At 33.6% G+C, this 26,303-nt stretch overlaps 1 protein-coding gene across 6 annotated transcripts in view; it reads left to right on the forward strand.

The window, feature by feature from the left end:
- Positions 1-26,303, forward strand: part of MAGI2 (membrane associated guanylate kinase, WW and PDZ domain containing 2) — a 1,118,509-nt gene that overhangs the window by 288,464 nt on the left and 803,742 nt on the right. For all 6 annotated transcript variants that reach the window (XM_074367572.1, XM_074367574.1, XM_074367573.1 and 3 more), the window contains exon 2: positions 14,542-14,658. In XM_074367572.1, coding sequence (XP_074223673.1) covers positions 14,542-14,658 — 117 coding nt within the window. The remainder of the gene's footprint in view (positions 1-14,541; positions 14,659-26,303) is intronic.

Raw genomic sequence — 26,303 nt, forward strand, 5'->3', positions numbered from 1 at the left:
ATGTCAGAAACATGCCCACTGCCTAACATGTAGGGGTTGGGGGAGGAATTGTGCAAAAGCGCCGATGAATTAAACATCGCCTCATACCAGCTATGTGAAACTCTCCAAGTCAAGTAGCCTATTTGAGTACTGGTTTCCTCAGATTAGGAATAAAGATACCTGCTTTGCTTTGCTTACCTTTTAATGTTTTGAGGAGAAGTGGGATAATACATATGAGCGTTTTTGCAAATGGTGAAGATTTATACATGTGGGATTTTATTTAATTTAGTTCATCCTAACTTACTGATCTGTCAACCTTTACAATGTAGCTTTTGATGGTTGAGAAAAGTATGAATTATTTATGAGCTAGCTATTCATGTTCTGATTTGCAGTTCTTCCTATGAGTGCTTTGCACATATGTACGCATTATAAAACTTCATGGCCTCTCATGTATTTTCCTATTGAAATAATTTAAAATTATTCTATTTACTGACTTAACAGTGAAAAATATTTAGCAAAGTGTTAAATTCTAATGTTTTCTTAAAGCCAAAATTAATTATATTTTTCTCATATAATTTACCAGATTATAAACTGAGTTTCTATCACATTCTTTTTCATATTTGTATTTAGGTTCAAAAAACTAACTAGATATAGATTGAATCTGAAATTCTACATTATTTGGAGGAAAGAGTCTTCTTACTTTAAAAAAAATCAATAATTTTATTAACTAGAATAATTAAAAATGATTTCATGAGCAGGTATATATCCTATTTCATATATTTTATAATATCTTAACAATACTTAAGTCAGATTCCTGTGTACCTTATGATGTTGATTGAAAGAGTTTTCTTTTGGAATTTACATAATTATGCCTTTACTTGTTTTTAGAAAGATTACATAAAAGGTGATTCATGAGGGGTTTTTTTGTATATTTTAATTTACTAACATGGTAATGTTGTCATGTTAAAGATGTTTATGTCATATGAGAAATAAGGAAGCTATTTTAATAATGTTAGGTAGATAAACCCCTATTTTTATAAATAGCTTAAGGGCCAGCTTCACAACCATATGTTATGAATCATATTAGAATGTTAATAGAATTTCACTGCTTTTCATTCCAAATGCCTCAGAAAATAAAACTCAGTTTATGGTGGAGCAACAATAATTTACCTTAAGTTCAAGGGCAGCATCACCTTTTTTCTTTTCTTTTTCTTTGTTTTTTCTTTTTTCAGGAATATAGTGTTCAAAAATGGCCATGTTTTTGGAGAGTAGTTATTCCAAAACAAATACTTTATAAAAAGAATTGCATGCTTTCATTTTATTGTGTGTCAAGAAACATCTGTAGAGGTGATTGCTTCCTTTGGTAATAAGCCTAGTAGGGGCAATTTCAGAACTTTAAATATCTGAGTGGTGATCATTAAGGTTTACAGTTAGGATATCAGTCAGATTGCCAGTCTGCTCTAGTCAGCTGCTGATAGCCCTGATTCCTTATTAGGAAATTCATCTTTCTTGAAGGTAGTACAAGATTAGATAGCAGTTAAATTCAGGAAAGCTGCTAGTTGTTACTGCCATATTATTACCCTTTGTATTTGAAAGTACAAATGAAGCGGACTTTCACCATGACCAAGGCCCAGGATAAGCAGATTTTTATTATGTGCTGATGGTCAGTATTGAATTGTTCACATTTGATAGCTGCCATTGTGGCCATTCTCTGGCTAATTGACCAGTGAGGCAGCTGGGAGTGAAGATTTAGTTATAACTCCCTGGAGAAAGTTTCTTGTGTATGTTTTATAATTTCAGTTACAGTTCTGCTCTGTCATAAAGATTGTGCATGATTATATTTACCTTCCCAATAAAGAATTTATACTTCTGACCATTTGTGGGGAAAAAGGGCAAGAAATACAAATTACTGGGTTTCAAAATTGGAGATCTGGGGAAAATGCTGACTGAATTGGGAAAAGAAGTGACTAAATGACCTGACCAATTTGGCATTTTAGCAACTTGGAAATTTTTTGGGTAAATATTAGAGTTTGGAGGAAAGTGCAGGCTGTGTATCTCCTTGACCACAAGGTGGATGCCAAGTGGGTTATTGCATTGAAATGTAATTTGAAAAGTTATTATATTACATTTGAAAGGTCAAATTTGAGCAAAGATTTCAACATTTATTATAAGGCAGAGGAAAAAAGAAAGAACAGTTGCACAACATCCTTATTCTTCAGGTGCTATGACAGCTCCCTGCATAAAAGGTTCACACCTTGGAGCATTCGTTAGTATTATGATGGCAAGACCAATAGTCTGTATTTAGGCTTGGGGCATGGACATAAGACTAGCAAGGAATTGGGATAGTGTGTTTCCATGTATCATCTAATCTCTTTGCAGACCAGTACTTTCATAAAATACAATAAAAAATAAATTACTAGAAAAAATTTTAAAATGCAAATGCCTAATGGTTTTTGTTGGTGTGTTTGTCATTAGATTGCAAACTCAAAGATATAAAGTTACTCACAAAAATTGCTGTAAATTATTTCTTACTCTCAATTTCTGAACAGTATCAAACGGTTTACCCACCATCACTGGGTTACATACTATGTAGAATTGACCCAGAAGATACAAAGCCTTGTTCTGGGTGTTTTTAGACTATTGTTCCAAATTATTATGCTCTGTTCATGCATTAATAATGAAACCATGACAATTTTTCTAACTATTATCCTGAAACTATTTTGGCAATGGGATTTCATTTTAACATTCCTTATGCTAATTAATAACATTTCAGTGTAGATTTGAAAACAATATTTGAAGTCCCTAAGTAATCTCCTCTGGACTGTTGAGTCTTCATTAAAGTGCTTTAATGCTAGTTGTACCTAAGGTATAGATTAAAGTTTACTTGCACGTCTTACACACACACACACACACACTCTCTCTCTCTCTCTCTCTCTCCCCCTCTCCAATATTTATTCCAAAATATTTTTAATGAAAATTAAAATATAAAAGAAAACAAACAAAATTCAGAACCAAAATGATTCTTTGAGTTTGAGGAAAGACTTGCTTCACACAGATGATCAAATGGTATAAAGTCTTTAGAAAGCATGAGACTATTTACTTTTCTTGGATTAAATAAAATTACATTTTGAAGCACATCTGCCCAAAGTCCATTACCTTCTGAACATTTCCAGTGTAAATACATAGAAAAGTTCTGTGTCCAAGCTTATTTCACCAGTACAGAAACAAAGACCTGGGAAGAAATAAGAGTTCTGTAGATGGAGCAGATTTAAGAACATCTTTCAACCATATCATCTAAACATGGACTTCTAGTTTAGAAATCTCCTGGCTTCTAGTATTTTTGATAAAACCATTTGAGAACTGATGTACTTATCAATGAATTTCTGTCTTCTATTACAGTCATTCCTCATCACTGGGAAGTAATTTGTCATAGTAAACAAAATAACTCCATCCAGCTGTAGCTTGTTCTACCTAAAAGTTCTTTAGAGCTATGGAAGTGTTCTAAAGACTTTAGAAAGTGCAGTTATTTTTTTGCCTGGCCACGTTTAATAATATATGACTGACCAATGAAATTCCAACGTCCTTAACCATATGCTTACTATTTTGAGTGTTAAATATTTTGTTTAGAAACTCTTTCATTTGACTAATGTTCTTTGCTTCAGGCTTAATTTTAATAATAGATCCTCTAAAAGCCACAGATGGATTGTTTCAACTTCAAGATTTTTCTGTATTTTAAAAATTTAACACTCGATACTAAATTGAAGGCTAAGAAATAAATTTAAACCTAAATTTGATCTTGCACTTTCAGAATGGGTAATGTTCCCTGTAGTCTTATGTTGATTGAAGTCAAAGAAATGATAGAGAATATTTGTTTAGCAAATACTGCTAAAGCATGAAAAATTACAAACTAAAAATAATTGCACTTGGCATCCATTTTTTCTCATAATGATTCACTGGGTCAAGACCTTTCATTTTTATTTAGAATGAAACTTTACTTATAAATTTCAGCTGAGGGCTAAAATGATGTATTGGAGTTGGTGCCATCATTATCTGGTACATTTTGATAGTATGCTTCCATAGTTAACTTTCTACATAGTTTCACACCTTATGTGAGTATCTTTAATATAGAAAGGATTATTTTTATTTTATATTTGATGATTAGTTTCCATATGATGATTGTTAAAGGTGAAATTTTCGATGACAGATCTAAATTAATTTTTACAGCAGGAAATAAAAATCTATACTCGTAGATCATCATATACATTAACTTCAAAGAAATTTTTTCTTATGAAAAATGTGCTTTGATTATAGGGTATTTTTATTGTTAATAGAAAAAACTAAATATGCATTTTACATCAGGAAGCCAAATTCAGTGAACATTTTTTATATAGACATTTTTAATCAAGACATTAAACTTTACCTCAAGATGCCACCCATTAGCCATTGTGACTGAAATATAAAGAGTTGTCATAATTTATAAAAATTGCTAATTGCCCTTCATGGTTGTGGATATTAATTGAGCTCTTAATATAAATAAATCACTATTAAACATTTAATGTAGGAAAATTAGGCATTTTTGAGACATAACTTGATCTTATTGTGTTGTGCTATTACTGATTTATAGTCTCTCCAAAAATGCTTTTTATTTGCATCCATTTTATTTTTCAATGGGTGAATACCTATTGAATACCTGCTGAGTGACAGACTCTGCTCTCTCATGGAACTTGCATTCTAAGGAACAACTTAGACAATAAACAAGTAAATATGTCACAAAATTTTACCTAGTGGTAACAGTTGTGTAAAGAAGTAGAGTAGGAGATTAATAAATGATAGGGAGGGGGTTGTGAGACATGAGCAAGTTTAAGTAGAGTGAGGAGTAATATGTGAACCAAAATATTAACCAAGTGAACAGACAAAAAAACTTCGTATTTAGGAATGAGGGTTTCACTTGTTTTTTTCTGTCAAATATAAACCCTATCTTTAGTAAACCATCCCTAAAATCAGCTGCTTGCCTTATTAATTATTTCAAATATTTTTATTATTACTTAACAAAATTAATAATTGCCATGTAGACTTTATTATAAAAAAATCATTCTCAGATCAATGGATAGTTTATTTTTAAACTAATGATAATTTCAGGCATTTCTCCAGATTTTTCAAGAGTCAGCAATTAGATATTATCTTTAACAGTGTTACCAAAAACTAGAAATCACTGTACTATTTTATAAAAATTATTATGCAGAGGGGAGACTTAAAAACCATTATTTCTCTTTGCTGTAAAATGATTTTAAGTAGTATATAATAAAAACACATGTCTGGGGCAATCAATGATGATGCTATCCAGAAAAATATTAAGAATTCTTGGATCTATACTTCCAAAAACATAAAATAAACAGACTGTTTAAAAATATAATATTTGTGTTTTTATATCTAATTTTGAGAACAAAATTATTTCTATTCAAGTATAAAGGTGATTATTTGACAAAAGAAAGTAAAATTTCATTCAAATGAGAGTTTTACACTATAGGGTGAACGATATGAAAGTCACTTTCATGAACTAACAAAGAGCTCATAGTATCAGCGTAGAAAAGAAATATACAGGAATGGCTCACCCCTCTTTTATGACAGGGAACATTTCTGAACTTTTATAAATCACACTGACTGTGGTTGCATTCATGCATTTTAAACTATTTATCATTATTGGGAAAATCATTTAAGTTATTAGTCGAGCAGGAATGTAATTCAACTAATATTTATAGAGTCCCAGTCAATTATAAGTCACTGTACTAGGCTTTAAAAAATAAAAATGTATTAGGCAGGAAAATGAAGTTTGTCATAAAGGAATATTAGCAATATTTGTTCCTACTACCCAGCAATTATCGTAATATAATGGTAATGCTCTGTGATGAACATTAGACATTGTGCAACATAAAAATATTTTTGGTTTCTTGGGTCTACCCGCAGGAAATAGTTAACCTTCAGCTCTCGTCAACACAACTACCACTTTAACACCATTCCCAAATGTGAAATCATGCACTGTGTGTGTGTGTGTGTGTGTGTGTGTGTTTAACCCCTTGTCAGATGTGTTCTTATCTTCCTCGCTGTTGTCATCCTTCCCTTAATAGAGTAAAACTTCATTTCCAATGAAGTTTGTAACCTGTAGGATTTTTCTTGATTTCAAAATATATTCCTAGGTAAATAGTAACTTAACATTTTCCTAAAACTTGTTAAGAACAAATAGTAAATAGTTCAGTAAAAATGAAAGTTTACTTTATCTCAAAAAGATACTTTTAGTAGGCTTTTATTGGAGATAGTTTAAGGGATGAGTTGAGGTAGTTTTAAGTTGCAGCATGTTAGCAAAAAATAAAGTGAATATTTCAAAATATAATATTTATGTTTTTATATCTACTTTTAAGAACAAAATTATTTCTATTCAAGTATAAAGATAATTGTTTGATATATGTGTATATATGATTTTTAGTTGACCTGAAGATAGTAGCTTAATATATAAAGCAAAATAAGCTCAAATATTGATTTTTTTAAATATGCTACACATATTCACTTTTCCTTTTATAAATGAATGTGTACCTAGTATGAGCATTTTATTTTCTGCTTATTTTAAATTAATAGGAGTATATTCTTAAAGTGGGTTTTCTAAGAACAAAAACAATTGTGTTTTTGTTAATCACTACACTTTTAAAATTCACACTTAAAAGTTTGGAATAAAGTTTAAAAGGCAGTAAACTAAGACCCTAAGTTAAAAATTTTTGCCTTCTGAATTATGTAGCTGTTTTGGACAATAGTTTCTTTTTTTAACTCTAGTAACTTTATGTAGAAACCTTAGAGCTTTGTGTTTTATTAATCTTCAGTGACTTCAAACCCCGCTCATAACTATCCCACTATTTTTTTTTTCTTTTAAACTTACAGTGGTATAATCTCTGGTTTAAAAAAAGTATTGAATTCAAGCCAATTTATTTTTGGCCATATATCTTTTTTATTAGCTGAATTTCTGTGACATCCTGTTTTTTATAAAGAACATCTAATGTTTAGGAGGTAGGTAAGTCAAAGAAATTAATAGGAAATGCCCTATTCTATACCAAATTAGCCATCTTGGGACATTATAGAAAATTTAGATGTGCTTAAGTTTGTTTTCAACTATGTGCCCATCTTTTCCATTTCTTGATTGTGAAATTTTGGGTAATACATGTACAGTACCTAGCATGATTCCAGGCATACAGTGAGTATTCATTTTCCCTTCTCCATGGGAACCTATAATCATAACTATAAGAACAACTCTAATATTTACTTTGAGACCAAGGCTAACAATGAAAAATGAAACTCAATAATAATATCCCCTCTGTGAAATAGTAAGGGGAAGGAAATGATAAAAAGCCATTTTCAATAGAGCTGAAGAATATTGTAAGCTACTTACATTTATCTCTGTCATTTTTCTGAAATAACAGTTATTCTCTCTAATTTTGAATCTACTAATGATCTGCAACTGTTTAATATATTTTGTCTCTTTTGTTATTGCATTTCTTATACAAAATATGTGATACCACTAAAATTTTGAAGAAAAACAACACAGAGAGATATTAAAGCATGATTAAAAGGGTTGACTAAACTCTAATATTATGAATAAAATATGGAAGGGTTACAAACTTTCATATACCTAAATATTTTCAGCTATAGGAAAGCAATTAACCATGGCATCTGCAATGAGTTACCATGGGCCTTCTATGTGTGCCTCTATTTAAAATAGGGAAAGGGGAATTATTTAGGGAAGAACAACTTTACTGACTCATAATTTATAGAAAGACTAGTACAGATCAAAGGCATCCAGCAATTTGGTACCATACTCTAGCCACCTGAAAATGAGGTGGACCTCTAGATCATCAGAAACTGAAGACACAATTTTTCACCTAAAAAGGGGATGGAGTCTGCTCCAGCAGGCTGGATTAGATATGTCTGTCATCTATTTTGTGGCTGTGGATCTTAACAGAATCAATCAACTTTTCTGTGATTTATTTCTCCATTTTTAAGATGAGCCAAGCAGAAACTATTTTGAAAAAGGAACATAGCAACAAAACCCAGTAATGTTTTCCTATTTCCTCAACTTCCCCAGTATCCAAGAAAATAACATAAAATATTTTGCAACTACTCATAGGCATATCTTAAGGCAAATGGTTAGATTTTCCCCTTCTTAGTCCAATTCCTTAAAGACTGCTTTGCTTGAATATTTTACTACTTTTTTTGACAGTACCAACATATGAAATCAATTTCCTATTGGTGATCTTAGCTTCTTGGACAATTCAGTAGTAAAAAACAGTAGCAAAGGGAGGTTATCCATGGCTTTCTTTCTTTTTATCTCTTTTTTTACAGTATACTTGATGTATAATATTATATGTTACAAGTGTACAGTAAAGTGATCCACAATTTTAAATGTTATACTTCATTTATAGTTGTTATAAAATATTGACTATATCCCTTGTGTTGTACAATATATCCTTGTAACTTACTGTATGTGTAATAGTTTGTACCTCTGACTCCCCTACCCATGCCTTGCCCCTCTTCCTTTCCCTTTCCCCACCAGTAACCACTAGTTTGTTTTCTATATCTGTGAGTCTGCTTCTTTTTGTTATATTCACTAGTTTGTTGTATTTTTTTAGATTCAATGCATAAGTGATATGCAGTATTTTCCTTTTTCTGACTTATTTCACTTAGCATAATGCCCTTCAAGTCCATCCATGCTGCTGCAAATGGCAAAATTTCATTCTTTTCTTATAGCTGGGTAGTATTTTTTTCTCTCTCTCTCTCTCTCTTTGTGTGTGTGTGTGTGTGTGTGTGTGTGTGTCTTTTTATCCTGTCATCTGTTGGTGGACTTAGGTTGCTTCCATGTCTTGGCAATTGTAAATAATGCTGCTGTGAACATTGGGGTGCATGTATCTTTTCAAATTACTGTTTTCCATGGCTTTATTTCTTATGAGCTATAACTAACTTGTGAGCTAAACTTATAACTAATAAAATAATTCAGTTGTCTGATTACCAAAAAAAAATCCCCAAACTATAAGGTACATTTAGTAAATGCTTTATATGGAAGTATAGAATTTAGATCCAGCAGAGAGATCTTATTTGCTTCTACAACTATTGTTATGATCTGAATGTTTGTGTCCCCTCCAAAAGTCATATGCTGAGATCCTAACCCTCATTGTGAAGGTATTAGGAGGTGGAGCCTTTGAGTTGTTAGGTCATGAGGGTGGAACTCTCATGAATGGAATAAGTACCCTGATAAGAAGTAACATTAGAAAGATGATTTCTTTCTCATCTGTATGCTGGAAGGATTTGTAGACCAGGAAGAGTGCCCTCACCAAAGAGTGATCTACCAATCTAACAACTCCTTGGTCTTGGACTTCTCAGGATCCAGAACTGTGAGAAATATATATTTGTTGTTTAAGCCACCCAGTCTAATGGTATTCTTTTATAGCAGCACAAACTGACTCACCTTTTACAGATAAGAAGAATGAGGCCCAGAAATGATTAAATGATTTGTGCAAGACCACTTAATGAGTAAGCGTTGGAGTGGTATTTAAAAGTCAGTTTCCAAATCTGCAATGTAGCATTCTTTCCAGCATTTGTGATTTATTTATTTAGCACGCATTTCAGAGCCTCATATGTTCAGAAGATACTGCTTCAGAGACTGAAGTGAGGAAAGGGAAAAAGATATAAAATGATTAGGAAATTCCCTGTCCTGGGGAGCTTACAGTTTAATACACAACATAGAGCAGATCCACTAGCTACTGTGTGGCCTGTTAGAATGTGCAAAATGTTTAAGAAGGGCGACCAAGACATAGAAGTTCAGAGGAGGGAAAGATTTCTTGCCAAAAGATCACAAGGAAGGCGAAGGGGAGGATAATTTTAAGCTGAAGGATGGATAGGAATTCCACTGGTAGTATCAAAGAGAAGGCATTCTTATCCATGAAGTTTCTTTAGTTGAAAACAACCAAGGGGGAATTGAAGAAACTGTCTAGAAAAATACGGAAAAGGGCAGTTCTGTATGTCCAGGAAGCGAAATTTATGGGCAAACTCTTCAGAGTGCTACTGTCAGGACGCATGCACTTGCAGGCACATCCTTGGGTAACTTCACTTACAAAGCCAAGTCCTGGAAAAGAAACTTTAATTGGCTAAGAGTAAGACCAGGGGAAATTAACTAAAAGTCTAACTACATTTATGCAGAATGAGACAGATATGATGACTTGAAAAAGGAAATCAGGGTGCTGTTTACCAAAAGAAAAAGCACAATGATGGGTGCAAAAGATAAAGCACAAACAAACAAACAAAGATCAAATGCCCATTTCAGCATCTTGTGGAGTGTGAATGGAAATAAATGAGGTATAGAGAAGGAAAAATAAATAAGGCCAGTAGAATGTGAGAGTAGCCTCATTTGTCTGAAGCACAGGATGAATAGATGACATCAGAATGAACCAGATTTGGCTTGCTCATCATCTCCACCTTCTTCTTGCTACACACCCAACACCATTCCAATCAGTAAATTCTCTCCCTAGTTTACAAGGGACAGGAAAATTTGAGCCAACAAATGAGGGATGGGACTATTCTTGCTAGCTATGAGCAATCAGACTTTTGGCACAAACATGATAGAGCCTGTTTGTATTTCTCCCTCAACCTTAGGAAAAGTGTCTGACTTTAGCTACAAGGCTAGAGCAAACAATTTGTCATAAGGAACATGCCAAGAAGATTCTGTCCATCTGAGCCAGGCAGCATCTTCTTCCTTTGCTTCCTCTCTCTAGGCATTCAAGTGGTAGAGGGAACAAAGCAGTTCTACTGGGAGCATTTCAGGAAACTGTGGAAATTGTAGAGATGCACACCATTTTCAACTGGTAACATTTGGAGGTTTTCCCCCAAATAATCCATGGGAGTTTCTTCCTGATGCTTCTCCCACTCCATACCCCATCTTTGCTCTCACCCCAGTGCCAAATAATTTGTGTAAGCTTCAGTTTCTTCATTTGAATATGAAGAATTTGGAGTAAGTTCTCTCCCAAGGGTTCTTCTTAAATTATATTTTGATATCAAATTGAAAAACTTGTTTGGGGTCATGTTGAGAAAGTACTTGATTACTGTGGACTAAGAAGTTTGGTTTTCAGACTGTAGACTATGAAAATTAGGTACATGTTCTTTAGAAGCAGAGTCATAGGCTTCATATTTTTTCCAGATATCTCATTGGCAAATGTATAATTTGAGAAGGTATTGTATCTTTCATTCTATTGTTTTACTTTGTAAAATAAAGGAAATAAAATTGTATCACAGTTAAATGAAATAACTCAGTAATTATTAAAATATAATAGTAAACAAGAACCACTGGATTTTTTTAAGAAGAGTACAATGGCTAAGACATGCCATTGCATGGTGAACTTGATAGTGCTATGCTTGGCAGAACAATTGATGTAGGTATTCTATAAGCTACCAAATCTAGGTATCATTAACAAATGACAAAACAGAAACTCTACAAACAGTATTGATAAAAGCAAAAATTATAACTATGGCAAATAAGACAGCAGAATATTTCTTTATTTTAATCATAGATAACATTTATTGAACACTCAGTATGCAGAATTCATTTTTTAGCTTGCTTTAAAATGTTAACATATATACCAGAAATCAGGTAGTCTTAAGACCCAGGCTCTATTTTTTAACTCAGCCCTTGCCCACTATCTGTTGCTTAATTCTTCTCTAATTGAAATTTCTAATTAAGGAGAAATATACCTTTAAATGTGTACATGCACATATTATGTATACATATATGTAAAGCATTTCTATGTACACAATATATTGATTGGGATGATGTAAATTGCAAACAACAGAAACTCATAATAGTTTCAGAGAATGATTATTTACTTTTTCTCTTATAACAAGACATCTTACAGTATGTAGTTGCTTGTATTATTTTAGCTGCTCAGTGAAGCCATCGGGGACCCAGCTGTTTCCACCTTTTATTCCAGTATCCTCAGCATGATTTTTTCCTTTATGCATGTCACTTTGTGGTCAGACTATCAAGTCTAATAGAGAGCAGAGGGGCCATGGGAGTCCCAAAGAGGAATACCCAGTCTATCCAGGAAGGACTGGATGAGAAGGGTCTTGATATCAGATATCAGGTCTAGTTCAGTGAGTAAAGAAAGCCCTTCCTGTCCTGGGTCTGAGACTGTTTGGGCCTGAGACTAAATCAAGGTTTTTTAAATAGAAAATAATAGAGGAAAGAATATTGGGTAGGCAACCAGCAGAATTTGCCATAATAAGGATAGTGGGTAAATAAAATTGCCTTACATGAAAGATGCTATGATAAATTGTGAAGGATGATAAAGTGTTTGTGAAATATGAGGCCAAAAAAAGAGCTTCCAAAACAAATGTGATCATTTATGACAATTCATTGTAATTAATGAGAGAAGTTTTGTATTAATTCTCAGAAGCTTCTGCAGGTTTTTCCATGTAAAAAAGATAGCCAGTCATTGAATGAATAGACAGCCTTTTTTGTTGTTGTTTTCATATGTAATCAAAGTTTTGAGAGGGCTAATGTGGTATTTTTGTAGTAGAAGTAGTTTAAATCGATAATGTATTTTCAGGGACAAGAAGCATCTTGGAGTACAAAATGTGAGCTTATCCATGTTACATTAGGTGAGTGATTCTCTAGCTTACTTTAGTGGACAGACTACATCTGTTGTTCTATAGTTAGCATTTTCTCAGGCTGCCAGAAAGCATCTCATCACTTGGCATGTCCCACATATTGGACAGAAAGAAAAAGAGAAGAGAGATGGCTACAGTTCCTGTAGACTCAGAAGTCGGCAGAACTGACAGATGAAAAGAGGCACGTTTTTGCTCTGCATCTGTAGTCAATTATTGAGAGTGGGCATGTCAGAAGATCTGACTGGGAAAGACCAAACAGAATTACAGAATTTCAAGATTTCTAATTTTTAACTGATTCAGTATGATGTCAGCAAGTCCAACCCATGGAAATACAGGGCTTTGGAGATGTAAAAAATAGGTGATTAATATGTGTGATGGTGATTTCAGGTGACTTTCATTTCTTGTTCCTCTGCTTCTTTAACTAAAAAAATAATAATTTTGAATTTGGAAAATGATATCTGCAAGCATTCTGGTTGTAATATGTATGTGCACTCAATAAGCAGTGGGTTTTCTTTTGATGTCATTTGTTTCTTGTTATCATATTATGTTGAATAGAAAAATAAATTGACACTATTGACTGAAAAAGGAGAAATGTTGGAGAGTAAGAATTTTGCTAGTTCCGTTATGCCATACTGTTTCGTGTGGCATCTTGCTAAGGCTGTGCCAGCAGATTAGAGGCAACAGAAGCAATAGATTTGGGAACTTCAAAAATGTAGCAATATGTAGTTTGCAAATATGTTAACTACTATTTGTTTTAAAGTTGTCTGTGTTGCAGGTAAGTACAACCACATAATGCTGTTTTACATGGTCTTGGTGGTGCAAATAGATTGATGATGAATTGTAATTTTGAAGTTCAAAGGATTTAAAGAGAATGTGATTTTTGTAACTGTTACAGATGTCCTATTTCCTGTATCTTTAACTGTTTGCCTTGGCCCAATTATCATAATGTGTTTGAAAAGATAAGGGTTTTAGGAATTCTTATTTTTATTTTTACAGCTACTTTCATTTATAATTCATTTTTTCAAGTATAAAAAGAAGGACCTTAGGTAGATAAATCTTTGTAATTTAATGTAATTATCTTTAAATATGAAATGAAATTGATCTTGGATAGATTTACAGAATTGATTCTCTCACCTATAGCCCAGTTTATTTTAATTAGATTATAATGGCAAATAAACTCAAAATTATTTCTATAATAATAACATGATAATTATGATAATAAAACATACCTAAATCTTTCAAACCTTGTATCTAGTTAAAAATATCTGCACATATTTTATATGACATAAAAATTACTTTGATTTATTTTAGAAACAGAGTAAAGCATTACTATCTGTATAAATCTTTTAATATTTTATATCACTGTACTTATCTAAATACAGAGTAAGTTTAAATAACTTTCAATTTTTTTCCAAACTTTGAAGACATGCTAAGTGAAATAAGCCAGTCACGAAAGGGCAAATTGTGCATGATTCCATTTATATAAGATATCTAGTGTAGTTAAAATCATAGAATGTCTGGAGGAAAGGGAGAGTGGGAAGTAAAAAAGGCTTTTTTAGCCATGCAATGAGATATACTATCACATTGTGACATTTAAATATTATTTCAGGAGTAATGGGTATCTTTTGCTACAACACAAACTTCATTCTAAATAAAAAATAAAGAATGCATATAAAACACTGAGCACACACCTGGTGAACAATTATTATTTTAGTGAATGTTATCTTTTATTATTACGAGTAGTAGATGTTTCAGAAAGTCAAAAGAGCAATATGAAATGATGCATCTTTTAAATAGGTTTATGACAGAATCAAATTACATGCTTAAAAATTCTCCAGCTTCCTTTATTAAGAAGCTTTATTATTCTAGGAGGAATTGTTGATAAGGATCTTCGTCACTACCTCAACTTACGATTTCAGAAGGGTTCTGTGGACCACGAACTGCAGCAAATCATTCGTGACAACCTCTACCTCCGCACAGTGCCATGTGAGTACAACAGATGATTTTTTTTCCCTATGTTAACAGATAAATGTTCAGCTATACATCCATTGTTTAAAAGAAAAGTTAAATTGCAGTGACTTTTTTTTGGTGGGCTTTTGGAATAGACGGTTGATTTGAGATATGGAAGTTTTAAATGCAAAAGCTTTTATAACTGCAGTTGAGTGGTTTATAATGATGATGTAGCCAGAAGATACTTGTGAGTTTCAAGCTGTAAAACCTAACTTTCTTCTCATGTTAGTATTGAGAAATCTTAATTCTAATCCCGGAGGTTGGTGATTTCATAATGAGTTATGATTGGGGTAGAATTCCACACAGGGAGACATAAGAATGAAAATTCAATTCATTAGCTGAAACAGCTATTTTGTAAATAGAATCTACACAGTGACTCCCAGTCTCCTCACTGGTTTGCAGCAGGGGAGTCTCACAGGTGAAAAGGAAATTATGTGTTGGAAAGTAAAGCTAAATATTCTGTAACTCTTAGAAAGTGATGGTGTTGAGTGTTCGGTACAAATTTCTCATATACAACCTGTAGAAATCCACAAACAACAATCACTGATCATGAGCAGGCACTTCTTCAAAAGAGAGGAATTGGTAAAATGATAAAATTCACAAATCAACTTTTTAGTACCTGCTTCAGCTCATTTGAGAATCTTCTATTAATTTTAGGACAATCCAAAGACTTCTCAATCTGGGTCCTAGATCCTAGATAGATAACAAAATCAATTTCCTTCAAGGTATATTCCATGACCTCCAGAAACTTTCCAATCTCCAGAAGCTTTGATCGGTAGGTGTTTTGTGTATTCCTTTTATTTTAGTTTTGTTCTAAACTGTAATAAACTAAAAAATATGAGCTCTGAAAGGTTGATATTAAAGAAAGAAAAACTTGGCTTGGATAAATGAAACTAATAAATGGGATATATATATATATATATATATATATATATATATGTATTTAGTTTCTGGGTTGAACTACAAGAACTATGTACAAGGTATGATGGATTAAGGATGACTGTACTGAAATTCTAAAAATACGAAGAGAAGTGAAATGGATAATTCAGCACCCAATTCTTTTCACCTACACACCTCTTATAACGAGTGGACCCTTACCACTGCTAACACTGAATGTTCATCAAAATGAAATACCAGGGCACCACTATCAAACATTCCTAGATGAGAATGCTTATTGATTGACATCTTGTCAGTCCAAATGCTGTCAGTGTGTGTTAGTTAAGTGAATAGACTTTTGGACTCTTTCTTTAAAAGTAGAAGTTGAGAAAAGTGCATCCTTAAACTTGTAAGTTTGACGTTAGAGTGATGGGCAGGGGAAGATAGATTAAAGTAAGTGACTGAACTATTTATAAGGTAACGGGTGGACGCATTTTCAAAGCTGTGATGTTGTCAGTGCAGCCGTGTGGATTTATCTTTTGTGACATGAAAGAAAGGAGATCTGAAATACTGAATAAAGAGTCTGGGCACTTTCTTAATGTTTAAAAGTTGAGGGAACTAGATAAGAGGCTGACATTCAAGAATACTTGTGGTCCTTTCTAAGGTGATGACACAGATAAGAAGTCTTAATTAAATATGAAGATAATAGGAGTAAATTTTGCATTAGTTAATTAACTTCTTAAATAAGTCATCTTTCTTTAGAGTACCGAAGAAATACTATGATGGCAAAATAAATCTAAGAGTAGAATAACTAGGCTTATATGAGTAAACATAAAGAGGTTCATGATGTGATTTTGGTACAAGGTCATAAATTTAATTAGAAATCCCTGAATAGCTCCTATAAAGGAGATGATTAGAAACTTAATGAATCTGAATATTGTGATCAAACAATTATTCTTTGAATTCGTAGCCACCACTCCTAATGGCCAATTCCAATAATACCATTCACTAACAATGCTCTTAACTTGGCACAAAAGTGGAAAAAAAAAAAAACTAAGATCTATGATAGAGATGATTCTGACTTATATTACCTATCACTTTTATACTGATCAATTGGACCTAGACAATCCACCAGCGTCACTAAGTATATCTTTTAATGAAACGCTCAGACATTATCAAAGAGTGTGCAGCAAAAATATGTCAGTAGTGTGAAAAATCCTGCCATTGTTTAGAAATTTACATATGTATCCAGTATATTGTTAAGTATAGAGTTAAGTATTTGTTACAAATTCTTTTGGGTCAAATAATTCTCATTGGTTTTCATGTACCCAGCACCATAAAAGGAAAATGTATTATTAAAGAGCAAGTCACTGCCTTTATGCATGCGTATGTTAACATGTATACCTCTAGTTTAATCTACTAACAGGAAAAGGTTATGGAAACAAAATTCTGGTTAAATTGTAACTATGTAAGGGTGGTTTAACTTTTTTAATAAGGCTAAATCCAGCTGAGTAATTCTGCTTACTACCACCAATATTACTCCATCAACACCAACTATAATGAAAAAGAAAGGAACAAAGTTTTGGAGCTGGATTTCCTTAGTGCCTACTGAGTAAGAGAGAGTTCTGGAGCTAGGATTCCAGAGACTCCCTCCCCTCACATATGTACATGCACTCATCCAAATCTAATTGTGGACAGCTTAGCTCCTATACCTCCCTCTGAAGGAGGTCTGGGCCTGACTGCTGGCTGATTTCTGAGCTAAGCCTGGGAGGGAGGTGGTCAGTCCAAGTCTCTACTGGTCTGCTCCCTGCCCCATAAAAAGGGTTGACTGCATTTAGTTTTGTCACTTTGTCTTCTCAGAACCCTCTCCCAGAACAAAATTCCTCAAAAGTTTATTTTATAAAGTGGAGTCTCTAGGCATAGAAGGTAGGACTTGGTCACAGAGACAGGACTGTTGGGCATACAGTGAGCACTAGTGCACACACACACACACACACACACACAGACACACACACAGAGGCTCCAATGAGATCAGTTCATCATTCTTTCAAATTGAATTATGGAGAAGAGATCCTTAGGAACTGACTTTTGATAGTTTCCATAGTATATAAGTCAGTCACATGATTCTTATCTACTAATGACCTAAATTTGTACCTAAATATATTTGTCTTTTAGTTGCTAACTGTACAATTTATGAGGGGTGGGCTAAAGGTCTTAAGAGGATCCTGATGTCCTAAAGTGAAAGTTAATTTTTAATTTCTAAATAATGAATACTGAAAATGAACCTCTCTATTATTAGATTTTAGGCTATATAAGATTTTTGTGTAATGGAACTCTAGGAGAAATGAGTAAATAATGAGACAAAACTGTTGTAATCTGGAATGTAATAAAGACTAACTAGGAAAAATGTATACAGATAAAGGATTTAAAAGAGTTTAGAACATATATCAAGTGGGATTTAGGTTACCTTGGTAGTATCCAGAAGATAATTTCAGAAGCACTAATTTGGCAGCACCCATTAGAGATTAGGTGGAATTGTTGCATAGCGTGTTAAGTGCACAGAGTTAAGGCCGCATACACTGCCTCTGGGTAATATAGATTCAAAAATATATGAGGGAAATTAGTGGAATTAATACAAAAAGTATTGGATTAATTTTCAAATGTCTAAAAAATAAAAATGGAGTAAAAATATTCTACTGAACATAATGATTTCATATAGTTAACTCTTGAGTCTATAATCAACCATGATTACATTGACTGTGCTTTTTAAATATGAGAAAAAATGATCACTTCCACTTATTGATGAAGTTCTGTTTTTTTTCTATCCTTAGTGTCTATTGCAGATTGAGGCAGGTATGAGCATAGATATAAACTGTAGAAACTTTTTCCTTTATACCAGATGACATGAAGACAGATTTCAATGACCAATTTTTAAAGTTTCCAAACGAAATGGAAGGTAGTTAAAATTAAATTTCTCTTCCAAGACCATACTTTGTCATTTGGTGAGATGGTTTTATTGGGAAATATTTTAAATTTATTTGAAACCAAAAGAAATGCCACGGTATACCAAGAAAAAGATAAACATCAATAAATCTAAAGGTCTGAAACTCTTCCATAAAAAGCAAATAAGATGAAAAGCATCGATTTAAAATATGAAAGAAATTACTTTTATGAAAGAGGTGATTGAGGTGTAACTCACAATGATGTTTCTGCATATTTAAGCACTTGAAGTTAGTATAACTAAGCCATGTTAAAAAGCATTGTCAAGAATAAAATTGTAAGGCTTCTAATATATTTTTTAAATTTTTTCTATCATGCTATTTTATCTTTCATGGAAAAGCAAATAGCAGCGGATTCTTAAAATGTTACAGGAACTGTTTCCTTTTAAGAAGAGCAGTTACCAACACACTTAAAGGAACAGCTATGCAAAGTCAACATCCCTTTCCCCTAATTATATAATCCCATTTAAGAATATGGTCAGAGAGAACTAGAGGAAAGAGGCTGGTGACTATATATCTGTAAAAGTCTAGAATTATGGCAGAATTTTCTAGTGTACTTCATGGGAAAAATTATTTCAATTCTTAAGCAAAAATCAATGCTTTTAAAGCTTGTGAAAATGTAGTATTCAACAAGGCAATGTGTTTTTTTGTGAGCATGAATAAATCTACTCATAATTTCTATCATCAAGTTACAGTTCTAAGCATATGGTAAGAAGGGAGAGTGGAATCAACCTGTGAAATACCGAAAAACTAAAGTCATCTTCTTCCAGTGAAATGAAATTCTCTGAGTTGAATGTTGTCCAGAACATGATTAAGTGCTCAGAATATCTTTACACAATATAGACCTCTGTTCTGGGATGGTAGGTTGAATTGTAGGTAGGCATCCAGGGATAGGATGAGAGATATAAGATCCAACTCTATTTTAAACTAATATTTGCAACAGCTGTATATTAGCCTTCTGTTTCAACTTTAACTTTATTGCTTCAAAAATGAATCATCCATTTAGAAGCTCTTTTTTGAAGTTCCTTTTAGAGCGTGAATCATATTCTTTCACGATTATTTCAGAACCAAGTTGCCAGATTTTTGTTCTTTGAAAAGGAATTTGATTTTTAAAAATAGCCTAATTATATTTTGTGCTAAGTGTTGAGAATGCGGGTTATTAGAGAATAAATATGGTTATTAGCACTGTTGGCCAAAAAAGAAGGAAATCTATAAACAAATGAAACTAAATTTCTTAAGAGATTTATAAACTGCCCTGAAAAGCTAGGCCAAAAGAAAAAATTCAAAAGCTTCTGAGCAGTAGCAAATACTTTAAAGGGTTCTACTCATTTACTCATTCAGATGTATGCCTGACTGATATATTTATTTAAAATGTGTTGTTTCTTCATAGAAAGCTGTATTAGGTTTGCCCCCACCCTTTTATCATTGAGAATATTAAGATCTAGTTTCATGTCATATACGTGAGTACAGTAGATTTTTTTTCATTTTTTCGTTGAACAAAATGAATGCATCTTTCCTGGTCACACAGTAACATTCATTGATTTGGTTGACAGAGTGCTCTACAGGAGAGTAATGGCTTCAAAATGTTGCTTAAAATGGAAAGTCAAGGAACGTTAGAAGAGATTGTATTGATTTCTCCATTTGACACCACAGGGCACCAGCTTTAGAATAAAGGAACATATCTGGCACAAAAGAAAAGTAATAAACACCGACAGTGAACATCACGTAAAATTCCCTTTTCTTTGACTTGATTGGCTTTTTTTGTGGTTGTGACCCAATTTTTCCTCTTGATTTTTTTTCCCTTTTGGTTTGTATTTCTGTTTCCTCTTTATAAGAGGAGGACTCTCTGTAGGATATCTGGATTTGTGAACCACAGTAGATGGTATGTACACACTTGGGCTTCAATGGTTCCAGCAGCTGCCCAAGGAAGAATTGGAGATGAGTGTGCGAAGGCATTTTTCAGCCTCCAGAAAAGCCAATCATCACTTTCAATGAAAAATAGCTCACCTTCCAGGGAGCCCAGAATCTGCTCCCTGCACTACTTCAGATGGCAACCCTGTTGGATATAAGAAAGTCAACACACTTCATTGTACACTTCTGCACTTTTGAACAGAAAGAATTAGGACTCTACCAGGTTCAGATCTACCCAAGTTTCCAAAGTTTGCTTGCTGATGACTACATAGGCTGATGGATGATTATGTAGCTGAAGGAAACCTACAGGCAGATAGCAATAGACACTCATGTCATTAAAGGACTTTAAGGCTACAGATTTATAGTAGAGCACTCAATTTTAATTCAAATATATCTGAGCAAAATAACAATGAAAAAGGAATATTAATTGTGGTTACTGATATCCTTAGTGCACTAATCAGTTATTTACACATTGCAGTTTAGCACCGCTAGAGCATGCATGATGAGTAGAAATAACACTTGACTTTACATATTTTGCAACATGGCACTGTGCAAGGTGCATTCCTCTAAGATTTGAAAGCCATTGGTTCTGGACTGGGCTCTGCCACTACCTGTAGGACCTTGGCAAAGGCTTTACCTTTGGGACTAAGTACAGGGAGGTGAGGGAATAAAGTGGTTCTTTTTGCTCTAAAATGCTGTCGTTTTCTGATTCTGCTGGCTTTCTTTGTTTTATCATTATTCAAATAGGTTCATCAAATTGGCTTAAATTATTCTGAGTATGTAATGCCCTCGATATTGAGCAGGTATAAACATCTTATGGAAACTGAAAATATATCAAATACAGCAGACACTTCAGGGAAAAATAAAGAGCTGTATTTAAATTAAGTGCAGTTCTGGATAAAACCAGCCATGCGTGTACTTTCAGCTTCTTCTATGAATGTCAAGTTAAAGATGCCATCATAACTCTGATGTTCCTTGAAATCTGCCTTCACTATTCATGAAACTCTGAAATATGGTCCAGTCTTAGTAAGTGGATGGGAAAATAAACACAATGAGAAATACGAAGCTTTTAAAGTCACTTTCTTCCTTTGGAATGTGTAATGAGTTGAGATGTGATCTAAAGGCTTCTGAAGCATTAGGTGTGTTGTTATGAAAATGTGATTGTACTTTTGATGATAAGATGTTTAATATGAAATATAGTGTCTTCTAATGCTGAACTTTAATAAATGTCACTTATGCAAGTGAATGGCCCTGGGTGAATGCCCAAACAGATCTAGCTAACGGGAGGTTAAATCAGTGCTCAGTGCAATCTTTACAGCACAGTTTAAAAATATACGAAAGTCAGTAGGGTTTCTCACACAAGGTAATTAAAAAGTAAAACTGATGTAGGGTTGACAGTAGATTTAATTAAAAATACACATAAATTCTGCCTTTCTTAGACAAGTCAGAAGTTTAGAATAGGGTCAATTCCCAGTTAGTTTCCCAGTATCTATCCATGCTCTGTTACCTTTCCTACTTAGAGGCTAGCTTTCAGGAATGTTGCTTTTTATGCATACAAAATCAACAGATATCTGCACAGACTCTGTTGGAATGAAGATAGAATTTCCCCAGCTGCTCAACACAACCAACTTGTATGGATAAATGATAATTCTTTAATTTGTCCTTCCAAAAAAAAAAAAAAAAAACTGAATTGGGGAGCTAATACCAAACTATGTACATCTGTCCTTTCTCATTTTTGGTCAGAATTCTGATTGTTTGTCACTAATGAAAAACTGTACTGATCAGTAAAGAAACTGAATATTTGTGGGAAGTCTGAAACTTCATGTACTGAATCCAGTTCATCTTAGCATTCCCAGTGGGGGAATGGTTGACAATTCCTCACCCAGGACCAGTCCTAGGTATGGGACTCCATGAACATCAACCAGAACTATTCTCTACATAGCAGTCATCATTTCCTGAGCACTTCTTGTGTGTAAGAAATGGTTTTCTTATATTGTCTCATTGAATCCTCACAGTATCCCTATAAGGTGTTAGTCCCATGTTTGAGGACATATGGAGAAATTGAGGCTCTGAGGATAGGTAAGGGGCCTGGCATCCTGCAGTAAGTTAGTAGAGGAAGAAGAATTCTGTCCTACTTGGGTCTGGCTCCCAGCCCACACTCTACATGAGAGGAACTCTCTAGTGGAAGCTCTGGGGATTCATGAATACCATGCAGTGCTTCCAAAGAGGTTCAGAGATGCTCCTGTGGTAGAAAAAGTGAGGAACTCTGCAGGCTGACAGACCATCTAGAGAGCATGAATGGCATTTTGCAGGCTGACAATTTCTCTAATGAGCTGATGTAGAGTTCCATCAATAGAAAAGACTTTTTTTTGCCAAGCTGATATGGAAAAAAATTCCCACAATTAAAAAAAACGTAGAAGGGGTAGAGAGCGTGCTTAGCATGCCTGAGGTCCTAGGTTCAATCCCGAGTACCTCCATTAAAAAATAAATGAATAAATAAGTAAATAAATAAATAAGCCTAATAAGCGTAATTACCTCCCTCCCTCAAAAAGAAAAAAAACCTTAAAAAAATGTATGGACAATTATCAGAAAAGTTTTCAAGTTAAGGTCCATTGACTGGCTAGCTACAAGTCAGTTCTTTTCATTTTGACATGAGCCTCTTGATTGGCCATTAATGAGTCAAGTACCAATTTTTTTTTCCTTTGGCACATCATTGCCAGAAATACTGGAATGCAATATATCTATGGGAAGAAAAAATTTTATTGATAAAGATATTATTCCAATGGCTAAAATTGTTACCGTGTTATAGAAAGAGAGCAAATATGCAAAGGAGTCTACATTACCTGAAAGTTTTCTTTAATTTCTGAACTTTGTTTCTAAAATCTTACTTAGTCTAAGCTCTTTTAAACCTTCTACCTGCATTTCATACACTGATTTCTAATTTACATCTAAAACTCTAACTGTATAAAACTCTATAAATAGATATTTGTAAAAGTTCCAAGTTCCTCACCTTGACATTTTATAAAAGCATTTCTTTTGCAAACCAGTGTGAGGGTGACAAAGAGTAGAGTGGGGAAAAAGGAACAAATTAACATTTACCAAACATCTACGTGCAAGGACTATAATTATGCCTTTGCATTTTGCAGTCTTCCGAGAAATGTGTTGTGGTTCCCATTTTTCAGACCAGGAAACTTAGGCTTAGAGAGGCTAAGAACCCTTCTCCAGATCGCAACTACTAAGTGAATGACTAGAAATTCAAGCTTCTAGGTCTGTCTGATGCCAAGGCCCATTTATAGGATATATTTTGTTATCTTCTTAATCACTATAGCTTTGATTTCCCCTACAGTTCTGAGCAAAGTTTGAGAGTCCCCAGAACGTAGAAGACTGCTTGGATATGTATCTATATTTTTAATCTAATGTTTCCAGAAAGGCAGAAAAAAAATCTTGAAAATAGTGAATTATATAAGATCTTTAAATCATACACTCACTCCCACAGCTACTGTGCAGGAGCCCCACTAGTATCATTCCTCCAAAGGCTCCAAAAAGACCAAGGTTAGTAGCTGATTGATATTATTCAACGATGGCGAGTATGCCCTTCTCCTGTTCGTATGGGGAGGTAACCACAATAGCGACAACAGGATAATTTACTTCAGAATTCAAAACATTTTAATGGGAAAAATGGCCCTTCTGTTGAAGAGGAAGCGCCTCTTTCCCATCTTAGTACAACTGGTGCCCTGTTGACTCATCTGTCACTTGCACCTCAGTATAGTGACAGCTTCTCAGATCCTAATCCTCCAACTAGCTAAGCATAATTCCATGATGACACCAGTTGGTACAACTTGTTTGATCCGTCCGTCCCCAGGAATACATGGAATTGAGATATCCACGTGTGTTCACAGGTCTTCCCAGGCTTCTGGGGAATGCCCCATTTCTGACTCAAGGGATCCAGGTTAATACTCATGGTGATATCTTATGTCCACTGGGCAACTTAACCCATTGAGGAACCAAAGAGTAGCAAGACAGACTTAACCTCTGCCAAGCTTTCATTCTCTTTTTATTGCTTTTAGTGTCAATGATTTTTTTTGTATTCTATAAAGCAGAACAGCATATAATGTGTCATTTAGAGTTCAGCCTAGGAAATAAATAAAGCCATACAAGGTATTTTCAAGAAGAAGCAATTTAGGGAACTAGTTGTTTAAAAACTGCTGGAAAAATTAGAGAAGAGAGTTGCAGAATAGATCCTCAGGAATAATAATCAAACAGTACACTGCCCTATCAGGGTAACTGCTTTTTATGACACCTGCAGCTATAATTCATGGAGCCAGAATTAAGAAATTTCTAGATTTCACAAAGCCAGAATTTAGAAATTGCTACTATGGCTGCATTTGCTGCAAGTGCCTCTTAATACTTAAGAATCTAGAAAATGGACATTGGAACCCTCCTGCAGAAATCATCATACCTCTAAAGCCTTTAAGTATCTTTCTTTTCTGTGATAATTCAATAAGCATACATTATCAGTGTCTTCATTATTATTTTTTAAAGCACTGCTCAAAGTTTTAAATTCCTTTCTTGATGAATCTATAGTCAAATACTTACAATATAAATAATTGTCATCAGATGTTAGTAAAACAAGTTACAGTGCATTTTTTTAAGTAAGGTTTTTATTTTCTACTTATACTCAACCTCTTAATGATTTATTTACAGTATGCTATCTGGTTATATAAAAGCTACCGAGGAAATGTATTTCTTCTTGAGAAAACCAGAATACTTATGCATTATCAGTGTATTCTGGAATTGGTCCACTCTACCTATAGAATGGGGCATTTTAAATGTGTATTAAGAGTCTTTGTTCATTTTTTATTCACAACTTTATTACTAAACAGTGTGAATGTGACACTAACAAAATTTAGTTCATAATTATATTTCTCACATGAAAAAGCAATTGACAAAACTTGCTTTCAGAACACAATTTAAACTTGGAGCTGGAAAAGGAATCTTAATTAGAAATGAGGAGTTGAATATATTATTTGAAACACTATAGAAAATTAATTATAGTTTGAAGTAAGATGCTTTCAACACTGAGTGGTATAACATCTGTGATCAGAGGTCAACACTGGAAGCTTTCTGTGGGTCCCAACATCATTTCTTTACCTCAAAGTTCATTAAGGAATCATGCTATGAGTCTTTTGGTAGAATGAAATGTGTGGAAAATGCGTATAGTAGGAAAACATGACTAGGTACAATCTGGAAAATTTGAATTTAAGCCAATATGTTGACCTAACATTAATTTTGGAAAAAAATACATCTAGTTCCCTGATACATGTAAAAAGTCATTTTAAGTTATCCTGTAGGTTAGATGTTACTTTGCTTCTGAATATGGCTATATTCATAAACTGTTATCTTCCAAATTCATTGGTTGTATAAGTTGGTCGTTAATTCTAAGTATGATCAGTGTACTTGTTAACCTGTTAAATTTAAAGAGATTAAAATTTTATAAACTTTCATATATTGTAACTTATTTTAATTCAGTTCAACTAACATTGTGAACTGCCATGTATGTATGACCAGCTGAGTACTAGAAATATTGGAATGATTAAAACATGGGTCCTATTCTCTAGTAATTTATCATTACCACAAATTCAAATCCAGGTAAACAAAAATCATTTTTTCTCATTTTACAGATAAGTAAGCAGAATACATACAAGTAACTAAGGTAAAATTACTATTCCTGTTAAGGTGTATAGCTAGCCTCAGGACTTTGGTAAATGATGAATTAGGAAACCTGAGGTAGTTCATCTTTACTTAAAAATAATGGACTTTATGAAGATATAGACC

This window comes from Camelus bactrianus, chromosome 7, assembly GCF_048773025.1.
Source record: "Camelus bactrianus isolate YW-2024 breed Bactrian camel chromosome 7, ASM4877302v1, whole genome shotgun sequence".
Lineage (NCBI taxonomy): Eukaryota > Metazoa > Chordata > Mammalia > Artiodactyla > Camelidae > Camelus > Camelus bactrianus.